At 41.4% G+C, this 12,350-nt stretch overlaps 2 protein-coding genes across 2 annotated transcripts in view; one reads left to right on the top strand and one right to left on the bottom strand.

Annotated features, from left to right (window-relative positions):
- Window positions 1–12,056, top strand: part of LOC306908488 (NACHT, LRR and PYD domains-containing protein 3-like) — a 316,456-nt gene extending 304,400 nt beyond the window's left edge. The window contains exons 10-12 of the mRNA XM_079481394.1: window positions 9,868–10,041; window positions 10,743–10,916; window positions 11,706–12,056. Coding sequence (XP_079337520.1) covers window positions 9,868–10,041; window positions 10,743–10,916; window positions 11,706–11,718 — 361 coding nt within the window. The 3' untranslated portion in view covers window positions 11,719–12,056. The remainder of the gene's footprint in view (window positions 1–9,867; window positions 10,042–10,742; window positions 10,917–11,705) is intronic.
- Window positions 1–12,350, bottom strand: part of LOC306908485 (uncharacterized protein) — a 236,329-nt gene that overhangs the window by 29,823 nt on the left and 194,156 nt on the right. The window lies entirely within an intron of this gene.

Raw genomic sequence — 12,350 nt, 5'->3', positions numbered from 1 at the left:
GTCCTCGGGATGGGGCGCGGTGTGCGAGGGCATGCCGGCATCCGGCCTTTGGTCACAGTCTCTGAGGAAATGGCACATAAATCGCTTGGAACTAAAGGCGGTGTCTCTAGCTCTTCATACTTTCCAGTCGAGGCTGGAGCAGAAACATGTTCTGATTCGCACCGACAACATGTCCGTGGTTTCGTACATAAATCGCCAGGGAGGGATCCGTTCCGGAGCTCTTTTCAAACAGGCGGCGGATCTCCTACTGTGGGCGGATCGGCATATACTCTCTATCAGAGCAGCGCATATCCCCGGTCATCTGAACCGCGGAGCGGACATGCTTTCGAGGGAGGGTCTTCAGCACGGGGAATGGAGGCTTCATCCCGACACAGTCCTGTTAATTTGGGAACGCTTCGGGAAAGCGGAGGTGGATCTATTCGCGACAAGCGAGAACGCACACTGCCCGTTGTATTTCTCGCTGATCCACTCCCCTATGGGGAGCGACGCGCTGACGGGGCGTTGGCCGGCCGTTCGGCTTTACGCGTTTCCTCCGGTGAAGATTTTACCCCTAGTGCTGTGCAAAGTCAGAGAGGAGACGGCGTCGGTGATTCTCGTCGCTCCGTTCTGGCCGAATCAACCATGGTTCCCGGACCTGAGGGAGTTGTTGACGGCACCGCCGTGGCGGATTCCCCTCAGGAGAGACCTGTTGTCCCAAGTGAACGGCACGATTTGGCACCCCAGCCCGGAGTTGTGGAACCTTCATGCCTGGCCGCTTCGGGGATTCTAACTGCACTCCCTCAGCGTGTGCTGGATACTATTTCGGAGTCTCGCGCGCCGTCTACCAGACGTTTATACGCTCTAAAATGGGGGGTGTTTGCTAAATGGTGCAGCAGCAACAATATCGACCCGGCGTCTTGCCCCGTGTCTGATATTTTGTCTTTCCTGCAGCACAGGCTGGACAGCGGCGGCCTCCCGTCAACGCTGAAGGTTTACGTAGCGGCCATCGCCTCGTTTCGTTCCCCGGTTGATGGGCAATCGATTGGTAGGCACATGCTGGTGGTCAGATTCCTCAGAGGAGCGAGGAGACTTTTCCCCCCGCGAACCCCTTCGGTGCCACCTTGGGACTTAGCACTGGTGTTGAAGGCTCTCTCTTCTCCCCCCTTTGAGCCTTTGGACGCGGCTTCGGTAAGAGAGCTCACTCTAAAAACCGTTCTCCTTCTCGCCCTTGCTTCGGCTAAGCGCATAGGGGATTTGCAAGCGCTCTCAGTCGGCGCTGATTTCATTCGTTTTGGGCCAGGCGACTGCAGCGTCACTCTCCGGCCAAAATCGGGTTATGTGCCGAAGTCCATGTCTACCCCTTTTAGAGCTCAGGTCATTTCCTTGCCCGCCTTGTCTTCCGAGTCGTCAGACCCACAGGATGCTGACGCTCAGAGAGCGGTATGCCCGGTAAGGGTATTGCGGGCTTACATAGATCGCACGGCCGGGTTTCGGCAGTCGGAGCAGCTCTTTATTTGTTTTGGTGGGGGTACTAAAGGCCGGGCTGTCTCGAAACAGAGGCTCTCTCACTGGGTAGTGGACGCTATTACCTTGGCGTACGAAAGCCAGGGTCAGAACTGCCCCTTCGGTATCAGAGCTCATTCGACTAGGGCTATCGCCTCTTCGTGGGCCTGGTCTAGGGGCACATCTATTCAGGACATATGCTGTGCAGCTGGCTGGTCTTCTCAGAATACTTTCGCCAGGTTCTACAGATTGGATGTGTCCTCGTTGGCTTCTCAAGTCCTCTCGGTGAGTGCAGATTAAGCTTATCTTCTACCTTGTAATGTATTGTGCTACACAGTTGTTGCCGCATTGCTGTTTACACTGTGCTTGGTGTACTTATATTCGCTATTATATCGCCCGGGTTTCCGTGCTGGTTCTACTGCTGTGGTGTCTGCCCTGTTCAGCGCAGCCCGCTGCATTCGTTGGGTTTGGATATGCAAATTCGACAAAAGACCAATCTAGCAGTTCATTGGCGTGCTCAGTGATCTAGCAGCTCATAGGCCGGTTTCAGCCAATCAGCGGTTAACGCTTGGGGCAACCTCGCGAATGGTTGGTTTGTCTGCTCCGCATACTGTGTACGTGTTATCCCAGTTATCGGGCTGTTTTTGCTAGCTCTCACGGCGGGATTGTACTACCGTTCCATATGCGGTCTCCGCAATGTCGAAGTGACCGCTCTCGAAAGGGAACGTCTCGGTTACTTTCGTAACCTCGGTTCCCTGAGAAGCGGGAACGAGACATTGCGGAGAACGCCGTGTTCGCGGCTTATCTCTGGTCAAGCGTTCTATCGTAGATTCTGAGGTATTGTCGTCTCATGCACTGTATTTATACTGTCTAGATTCGTCAGTATTTGCATACTGTGCATGTCTTGCGACAATTGGCCAGTTTTTTAACTGGCGTTATCCTATAGGACTTCAGGAAAAGTGAAAAAGAGGAGGAGTTTCATATGCGGTCTCCGCAATGTCTCGTTCCCGCTTCTCAGGGAACCGAGGTTACGAAAGTAACCGAGACGTTCTCTACAGGTTGAGTAAGTGTAAGATCACAGATGAAGGTTGTGTTGCTCTGACTTCAGCTCTGAGATCAAACCCCTCACACCTGAGACATCTGGATCTGTCTGGTAATAATGTAGGAGATTCAGGAGTGAAGCTGATCTCTACTGTACTGGAGAATCCTCACTGTAAACTGGACACACTGGAGTAAGATCATCTCTCTGATAGTCACACATGAACTGATTCTTACATGATCATCTCTCTGATAGTCACACATGAACTGATTCTTACATGATCATCTCTCTGATAGTCACACATGAACTGATTCTTACATGATCATCTCTCTGATAGTCACACATGTACTGATTCTTACATGATCATCTCTCTGATAGTCACACATGTGCTGATTCTTAGATGATCATCTCTCTGATAGTCACACATGTACTGATTCTTACATGATCATCTTCTATATTCATGTTCAGGGGTTGGTTGGGGGTGTTTGGGATGCAGGAATGTCATAAAAACACAAACACAAAAACCTTGCGTTATTAGTGTATTGTGATTGTCAAAACATGTGATGACTAAAATCATATGATATTAATTCCTGTTTGTATCTTTGATGTGTTACGAGTTTTTCATGCATTTATTAGACACATACAATTAAAAAGATGAAAGTCTCAAATAGTTTTATTTAAAAGCGGATGCTCATCCAAACCTGCCTAAAACGCCTCCTTTAAACACACCCCCACATTTCTACATCAGTTAGTGAAGCGTTGAAGAACACGCCCTAAATATAAACGTATAAGAAAGAAGGCGTGTCTGTTCCTGCTGTAGTGTTGTTGTTGCTGTCGTCATGTTGTGGAGACGCTGTGCGTTTCATCACAAATTAATATCTTAGTTGGTTTTCCATACGAGGACTCAATTATAAATCTGTGGTTAAGTTTTATTTACAACACTGTTCCAAAACATCACAACTTCAAAATCTGAGTGTGTGCAGCACATGAACACCTGGTTGTGCTCAACGGCTGTTTCTAAAAAGTGGAGCGAATCCAAGTTTGTAAGGACAGTCTGACGCTTCTCACTCGCAGCCTGTAAGTACGTTTTCATTATGAAAGAATTTGCATCGGACTATTCAAACGTAAGTTTTTCTGTCGGTCCTACGATCACAAATGCAGAAATACTTTTATATTTACGAGTCTGAATCCATCGGGAGCCTCGTATCCTCTGGCTGTTCTCCCTGCAGTGTGATGCTACACATAAAAGTCAATATAACCCGATAGTACTATAGTCATATGAGGAATTGGGTAACAACCTTTATTTGATACTTTTTGCTGTGTGTTTATTATCTGTATACGCCTTTGTGTTTTGGTCTCTAATTCGGAGATAATGTTTACTTTAAATTGATTACGTTTTTACGCACAACGTTCATTACGCCTTTCTATGTAAGGTTTGGTAGATTTACACATGTGAAAAAACGTGTGCGGACAATCAAGTGTGCTGTATGTCATCTTATTGGATGCTTAGTAGCTTAAACCCGCCTCCAAGGTGCGTGAAGGTAATGCTCTTGGGTAATGAAGAGTCGGTCGGAGGGAGAATGAAGGAGTAGAGACACGAGAAGTTGGTTGTGGGTGAATAACTTGCGATTTTTAAGCAAACGTTGTTTTATTTATTTTGAAAAGTTTAAGACATTATATATATGACTCAAAATATATATGACTCAAAATATATATGACGACTCAAAATATATACGACGATTCAAAATATGTGTTAACTGTTCGTACTAAGGCGTTTGGGACATTGCTGCTTTTACACAACACGGCGCACTCTTTCTCTTCATGAATCGGTGAGGTTAAATTTGTAAATTCCTCTTTATTGGCGTTTGTGCTCTGCCACGAATCGATTCTCTGGGAAATAGAATGCATAGAATGTTATGTGAGTACTGTCGTGTGGGCCCACTTGATTAACTATTGAGTTTTGTTTAATATTTTCTCATGTTTGTGTATATATTTGGTTACTGTGAGATGTTTGGTTACCAGGCGAAGACCCCTGTAGTTTTCTTATAATATCTTATTGGGACCAAAATACTACCTTTTGGGGTTTATATCTTCAAGGTATAGTAATTTTGTGCTGAACATATCTCTAGATAAGTCCACAACTTTAAACTATTCTTTTATTTGACCCATTTAATGTCTTGTTTTATATTTACAGTATTCTTTAATTAAATACCCTTACAGTATTACTTGCCCTTGTTTATTCACTTACTACTCTGATACAACTATCCTGAACTTAGTGTGTATATATATATATATTTTAAAGTCGAGAGACAAAGAATTTGAATCCGTGTGCCCGCCCTAAAGAAAATTTGGGTAAATACACACCATATAGGGTAGGGGGTGCTACATCAATATAAGTGATTATATTCAGTAACTAAGACCCGCTGGATGCAACACATGCCTTGTTATAATATGTTTTATCAGGGACGTGCACAGGAATTTTGAGGGGCAGTTGCTCTGACCTGAAAAAAGGGCAAATTCCCCCCCCCCCAAAAAAAACCTCACAGGCTATATGAAGGACTTAGAATAACAGGGTCTTTATTAATATATATATATATATATATATATATATATATATATATATATATATATATGAAGTAAAACACTGAAATACAGCACTCAATAACACAGAAAAACATAACTCCCTTAATTGTCTCTCCCTCTCCTGAATCCCGCCTCTTGGCATCTTGGCTTCAAACAATACCCAAAATAGTGATAGGATTTAGGCATTTAACCATTTAGAATAAAATAATTAAAGTGATGCATTACCTCCATCATTTATTCTTCTTGCTAAAACGAAAAGTGATAAACTAACTATCAGCAGACATGTAGCTTAGTTTTACCTAATGCCTTCCTACCCAAAAAATAGTAGCAGGCTGCTTGTCTGCAAGCTATCTGTCTTATTATTTAGGCTAAACGTGGCAGCCTGGATTTTTGAAGATTTTAATTATTTTCATAAAACTTGATGATGATGATCGTTCGTTTGATATACATCACAAACTCACCTTTTCTGACAACGTTATGGTGCCCATTTCCATAACACCAAAAGGAGGAAACTTTAGCATTTAGTGAGGCAAGAATAACTGCATAGGACTCTGGTGTACTCGCAACTACAATACAATGTTGTGCATCATATCGATGGTCTCATGATACAGTGATTCTGAAACAGTCTACTCTGCTTTTTCAAAAATTATCTGGCAATGAATATTTTAAGCCTAAGAGAAGCTGTACCTGCAGCTCGTGGGTTACTTTTGTTTTTCTGTGCCGGCATGTCGCATGTCCCTTGACTACAAACATCCACTTCACAGTGACATCCATGAAAAGTGTCTCTACTGCTTTTTTATATAAAGTTGTGCTCTTTTGTCCATTCCGGATTAAATGAGGTCTGACGTTTCCGTAAATTACCGTTATGATGTGAAGGAGCCAGCATGTGGACTCCACTTCCACGTCGTGGAGGCTTGTTTACGTTTTTAACCAATGATATATCAGATATTTATTTGACACCTCATTCAGCCAATCATTTATTTGACCGGAGATCTTACGGCATCAGACGCTACGCTGCTGCGTCCCAATAAATGTTCTAAAGCGGGTTTTGTTTCGGCCGATTCAGCACAAATCCAGTTCAAAAGAAGGACAAATGAGTGTCCGGTTTGAGGTTGCCACGGACGCATGACAGGGGGCTTAAAATCCGGACTGTCTGGCCGAAATCCAGACGTATAGCATTGAGTCGTATCACCCGATAACCGCGACAATCTCCTTCTAGGGCCGCTCATGCAGGCTCAGCTCAGGTGCCGGTCGCGTGCAGCGCTGAACCCATGTAAACAGAGTTTGCCCTTCCTCTTCTGACTTTCACTTTCGTTGCCCGAATATGGAAGTGAATGAGGCTTTTCGCGTTTTTTTATATAGACGTATGTGAAATTCTGCATCCATTGTATGATTTATTTATTTTCCACCTCGGAAGGGTAACGTGAGTCGAGAAGGGCATATGGGTAGTTGCCCGGGCAACCTGAGCAACCCCCCTGTGCACGTCCCTGTGTTTTATTGACTTTGTCATGTTGCGTGGAGACACAGCGTCAAAGGCAGCTGTAGAAGTTTGCGTTTCAGAAAGACACAGAGAAGCAACAATGATGCACAGAATGTGAAAACTAATGTGATTTTTAACAGTAAACTGCGTGAACACACAATATAACACCAAATACACAATAATGTTCATTTTAGCCGTCCAACAGGAACCCTTTAAATGATGAGCATAGATCAGACATGAGAGATCTTGCCATAAAGAAAAGAACGACAGAAATAAAGAAACAGACAAATAAAGTAAAAGAGTTTCTCTTCTAGAATTTATTGTTAATGATGCATTAAAGTATTTGCAAATACAATTAACATTTTAATAGATTAACACAAACAATAAAGAAACTTTCAAAGCCACACAGTTTACTGAGACTTTCTAAAACACTTAATGTGAAAACCGCTTCACTACCCAAACAACCACCAGAAAAAACGACATTTCTGTCAAATGTTTGTTGTAATAAACACAAGCTGCCGTCAAAAGAAGGAGTTCTTATTCCACAGATAAAGTCAATAATGTCACGTTAAGTGTTTTCTCCTCCATTGAAGTCCATTATAAGGAAACAGTTTAATGTGGGACATTCACACACGCTTAACATGAAACTTTACTTGTTGTATTTATATTCTGAGCTCATCAGATCATCTGCACATGAAAAACTTTATTTAAAGAACCGCTCGGCTCTGTAAACACTAACTCTCGTCTTCTTTCATTTGATTGGTCACCTCACTTATTTTGACATTGAGGGGCTGTTAGACCACTGAGACGTTATCAAATGTTTGCAGCATTAAAATACACTTCAGCCTTTACACAATTATTACACACATTAGATTTCACACTATAGAAACAATGGAGCGTACGGTCCTGTGTAAGAAAACAGATGTGTGGTGTGAGAGCGTGAGAACAGCATTTTAATGATCAAGATTTAACATGATGATGAATGTTATTCAGTGTAATATGTGTTTCATTCATGACATTCCTGCTGAACTGAGAGACTGAAGTGTGTGTTGTTGTTCTCTACAGGTTGAGTCGGTGTAAGTTCACATATGAAGGTTGTGTTGCTCTGACTTCAGCTCTGAGATCAAACCCCTCACACCTGAAACATCTGGATCTGACTCATAATAATGTAGGAGATTCAGGAGTGAAGCTGATCTCTACTGTACTGGAGAATCCTCACTGTAAACTGGACACACTGAAGTAAGATCATCTCTCTGATAGTCACACATGTACTGATTCTAACATGATCATCTCTCTGATAGTCACACATCTACTGATTCTTATATGATCATCTTCTACAGGCGTGTAAAAAAAATTTCAAAATTATTTTCAGTTTTTATATGTAGATGTTTAAGTAAAATGTTTTTTTTTTTGTATCATTCTATGAATTATTACAATGAGCTAGTCAATATGAACTAAAGTTCCATAAAAGGGAAGGAAGGAGGTGGGAACCGGCGAACATTTAACAACTTTAATTAAATCAAATAAACAATAAACACAGAAGTAAAATGCTGGCAGCGCCCTCACGGACGACTGCCAACCATACAGAACATAAACACAAACTAAACATGTGTTCGGGCCCGGTCCTCTCTCGTCAACAGTGCTGCCGGTCGTCCTTTTAAGCTCCTGATCTCCTCCATAAGATATGCAGGACCGGTGCGCGCACAGCTGATTGCAACTATCACTCACACCACCGGCCCCGCCTCATGGCTCTCGTCCCGCCTTCCTCACCACATACCCCCATCCCCCCTTACAGGCCGATCGCTGTCGACTGGCTCCTCGGGGGGGGGTTGGAGGGAGGAGTAGGTAGAGTCTCGGCGTCGGCAGCGCCTGGGGGTGTGCATCGCCAAGACAAGAGAACGGAGACGGGAGCCCCAGGAGAGACAGGGGAGAGAGGAAAAGAAAAAAAAATTGCTCCGGTTCCCCGACACACTGTCGCTCGGTCCTTAGCCAGCCTTAGGTAGCTGGTCCCCCGTTCCCTGCTCCTCCCCATCATGGCGGTTGGCAGCAGGCTCGGCCCACGGCGAATGGTCCTGGGCTCCCTCCTGGATGGCAGCCACCCCACCTCGACCCAGGAGCACGGCAGCGAGGTCATCTCCCCTTCGATTTCTCGATCCAGCACCACCGCCTCGGGCAGCCACTCGCGGACTTCCCCCGTCCGCGCTGCCCGAACTCCTCAACACCGTGATCACCCTCGGCAGCGAGGGCTCTTCTTTAATTAACACTGATTATAGGAATTTATTGTGTGTCTGATATTTGACCTGTGTTTTGACTTCCATAACCTTTTATGTTTTACTTAGAGTCAATGCTTTCTTGTACAGCTGCTTTGTAACAATGAAAATTGTAAAAAGTGCTATATAAATAAAGCTGACTTGACTTGACTTGACTCTTCGACAGCATGTGCCTCCTTCCTCCCAGGTTTCGGCACCAATGTAACAAGATTCAATAGAGGGAAGGAAGGAACCGGGAACCGGTGAACATAAAATAACTTTTAAATAATAAATAAAATCAAACGTAAATAAACACACACAAACCACAACATAAAATCCAGGCCTGGTCCTCTCTCACTGACAGTCCGGTCCTTCGTCCTTTTATATGCTCCACAATCTCCTCCGTGATACGAGACCGGTGAGCGTACAGCTGACACTCGTTGACACTCACGCACCGGCCTCGCATCCTGGCTCTCGTCCCGCCTACCTCACTACACTCATCAAAACAAGTTTATATTCATGTTTAAACAACACAATTATCATGTTTTTACATGTATTTATGGATCAGCTCAAAAATGAATAAATGCAGAATAATCCTGTTTTTTTTTCACAACTTTTATGCGTCTTTTCATTCTCTCAGTCTTTCTCATTGCTGCTGAGTGACTTTATGTCATTCCTGATGTTTGTTTCTGTTGAAGTTTAACAAACACTAGACTGGAATGACATCAATACATGCAAAAATAAAGATTAAATGCAAAACTGAAGTTATTTCTCTCTGTGGCGGTATATTCAAATGTTCATTTAGTTGTTGAGTGTTACAGATTTGTCTTGCTGTATATGAAACGTTCATTTATGTTTTCCAAAGCGCTTTGATTATTTTATTTCATTACATTGATGTTTTTCTAGAAATCTGATGATGAGAATAAAAATCACTTCAGACAAAATGATGATTGTCATTCACTGTAACGTGTTTATTTAATAATGACATTCCTGCTGAACTGAGAGACTGAAGTGTGTGTTATTGTTCTCTACAGGTTGAGTGAGTGTAAGATCACAGATGAAGGTTGTGTTGCTCTGACTTCAGCTCTGAGATCAAACCCCTCACACCTGAGACATCTGAATCTGTCTTATAATAATGTAGGAGATTCAGGAGTGAAGCTGATCTCTACTGTACTGGAGAATCCTCACTGTAAACTGGACACACTGAAGTAAGATCATCTCTCTGATAGTCACACATGTACTGATTCTTACATGATCATCTTCTACATGCGTGTAAAACATAACAAAACTAAAAATATTTTTTAAATGTTTTTTTATGTAGATGTTTTAGTAAAATGATTTTTTTATCATTCTATTAATTATTTCATATTGACCAGCTCATCAAAACAAGTTTATATTCATGTTAAATCAACACAATAATCATGTTTTTACATGTATTTATGGATCAGTTCAAAAATGAATAAATGATGCAATAATTCAGTTTTTTTTCTTTCATGCGTCTTCATTCTCTCAGTCTTTCTAATTGCTGCTGAGTGACTTTATGTCATTCCTGATGTTTGTTTCTGTTGAAGTTTAACAAACACTAGACTGGAATGACATCAATACATGCAAAAATAAAGAATAAATGCAAAACTGAAGTTATTTCTCTCTGTGGCGGTATATTCAAATGTTCATTTAGTTGTTGACAGTGTTACAGATTTGTCTTGCTGTATATGAAACGTTCATTTATGTTTTCCAAAGCGCTTTGATTATTTTATTTCATCACATAGATGTTTTTCTAGAAATCTGATGATGAGAATAAAAGTCACTTCAGACAAAATGATGATTGTCATTCACTGTAACGTGTTTATTTAATAATGACATTCCTGCTGAACTGAGACACTGAAGTGTGTGTTGTTGTTCTCTACAGGTTGAGTGAGTGTAAGATCACAGATGAAGGTTGTGTTGCTCTGACTTCAGCTCTGAGATCAAACCCCTCACACCTGAGACATCTGGATCTGCTGGGTAATAATGTAGGAGATTCAGGAAAGAAGCTTCTCTTTGAGCTGAGAGATGATCCACATTATAAACTAGAGACAGTGATGTGAGTAGAGCTCATTTAAATAAATGTTTCAACAGATCAACAACTATAAAAACTAAAATAAATGGAAATAAATCTGATGCTGTTATAAGATCAGTGTTTCTGTTTTAAGACATTTCTCATTATTATTTATTTTTCTATTTTTCTTGTTAAAATCTTTCTACTCATCTGCCTAGTTTCAGTGATATTTGTATTTTGCCAAAAACTTTCTGGAATTTTAGCCCAACTGAAAACAAAAACAATATTTTGCAAAACAATTTCTCGAGCACATATGAGTTCTGAATAATAAACCACAAGAGTAAATGTGAAGTGTACAGATGAACACACTTGATGTTTTATAAGTGCAGCACAATAAGAATTCAGTTCAATGAGTTTGATGAAGAGTCTGTTCACTGTCATCTTCCTCTTCTTAAACATATTATTATTATTATTATTATTTATGTGGAGGTTTATAGTTTTATTTCCTGCTGTTTGTTTGATGGATGTTCACCTCAGTGTTTGTGCACACATAGCTAGATGTTTTTATTTGATGCTCTTCATCATTATTATTGATCAAATCTTCATCATCATCATCATCACACGTGTGCAGTGAGTGAAAGTCTTGAGTGCTTCAGACACTGCAGAATACTGACAGACTGTAGAAATAACAACACAAAACATTTACACAATAAAGTGACAGATGACACATATAATACAGGTTATGAGTTAAACAGATGAAGATCAAACTGAGTTTGTTATTGTTGACATGTGTAGTGATGATACATTACTTCTGTCTTTGTGTTTCTCTTTCAGGCCTCACAGGTGATGACAGTAAGGTGTGTTTACATCTGTCTGTGTGATCTTCAGTATCATCTGATGGAGAATAACAAGACGACACTATAGTGACATTACAGACACACTGAAAACAATCATTCACACATTCAGTTTCATAATCCTGTGATAGTCTTGATGAAGTGACTGAAAAACTTCTTCAACAAAAGAAACTGATGTTCCACAATATTATCAGGACAGTAAACACAGACAAATGTTGTATAAACTACAGTAGATTTCAATCAAATACAGCAAATATAGTGTGTGTGTGTTCAGAGATCATCATGTGTGTGACTCAATCTATCAACCAATAAAACAAATGAATTTAACGTCACAACATCTGAAGAAGGATCAGAAATAGAAAGAGATTGAAACTCAGAGTCTGAATCCTGAAAGCATTGAAGTAATGACGTCATATTTACATTATTGTTATTTTATTTGACTTTTACAAGAAGGAAACTAATGTAAACAGAATCTATGAGCTTCACATTTACTTCCAAGAGTAAGATCATCTCTCTGATAGACACATGAACATGTTCTTAAAGGGAAACTTCACCCAAGAATGAATTTCTGACCCTCGGGTTGATCAAAACCTGTAAATGTCTCTGTTCTGTTGAACATAAAGAT

The sequence above is a fragment of the Barbatula barbatula genome (genome assembly GCF_947034865.1).
Source record: "Barbatula barbatula genome assembly, chromosome: 19".
In the NCBI taxonomy this organism is placed as follows: domain Eukaryota; kingdom Metazoa; phylum Chordata; class Actinopteri; order Cypriniformes; family Nemacheilidae; genus Barbatula; species Barbatula barbatula.
This window is presented reverse-complemented; position numbering and strand designations above follow the sequence as displayed.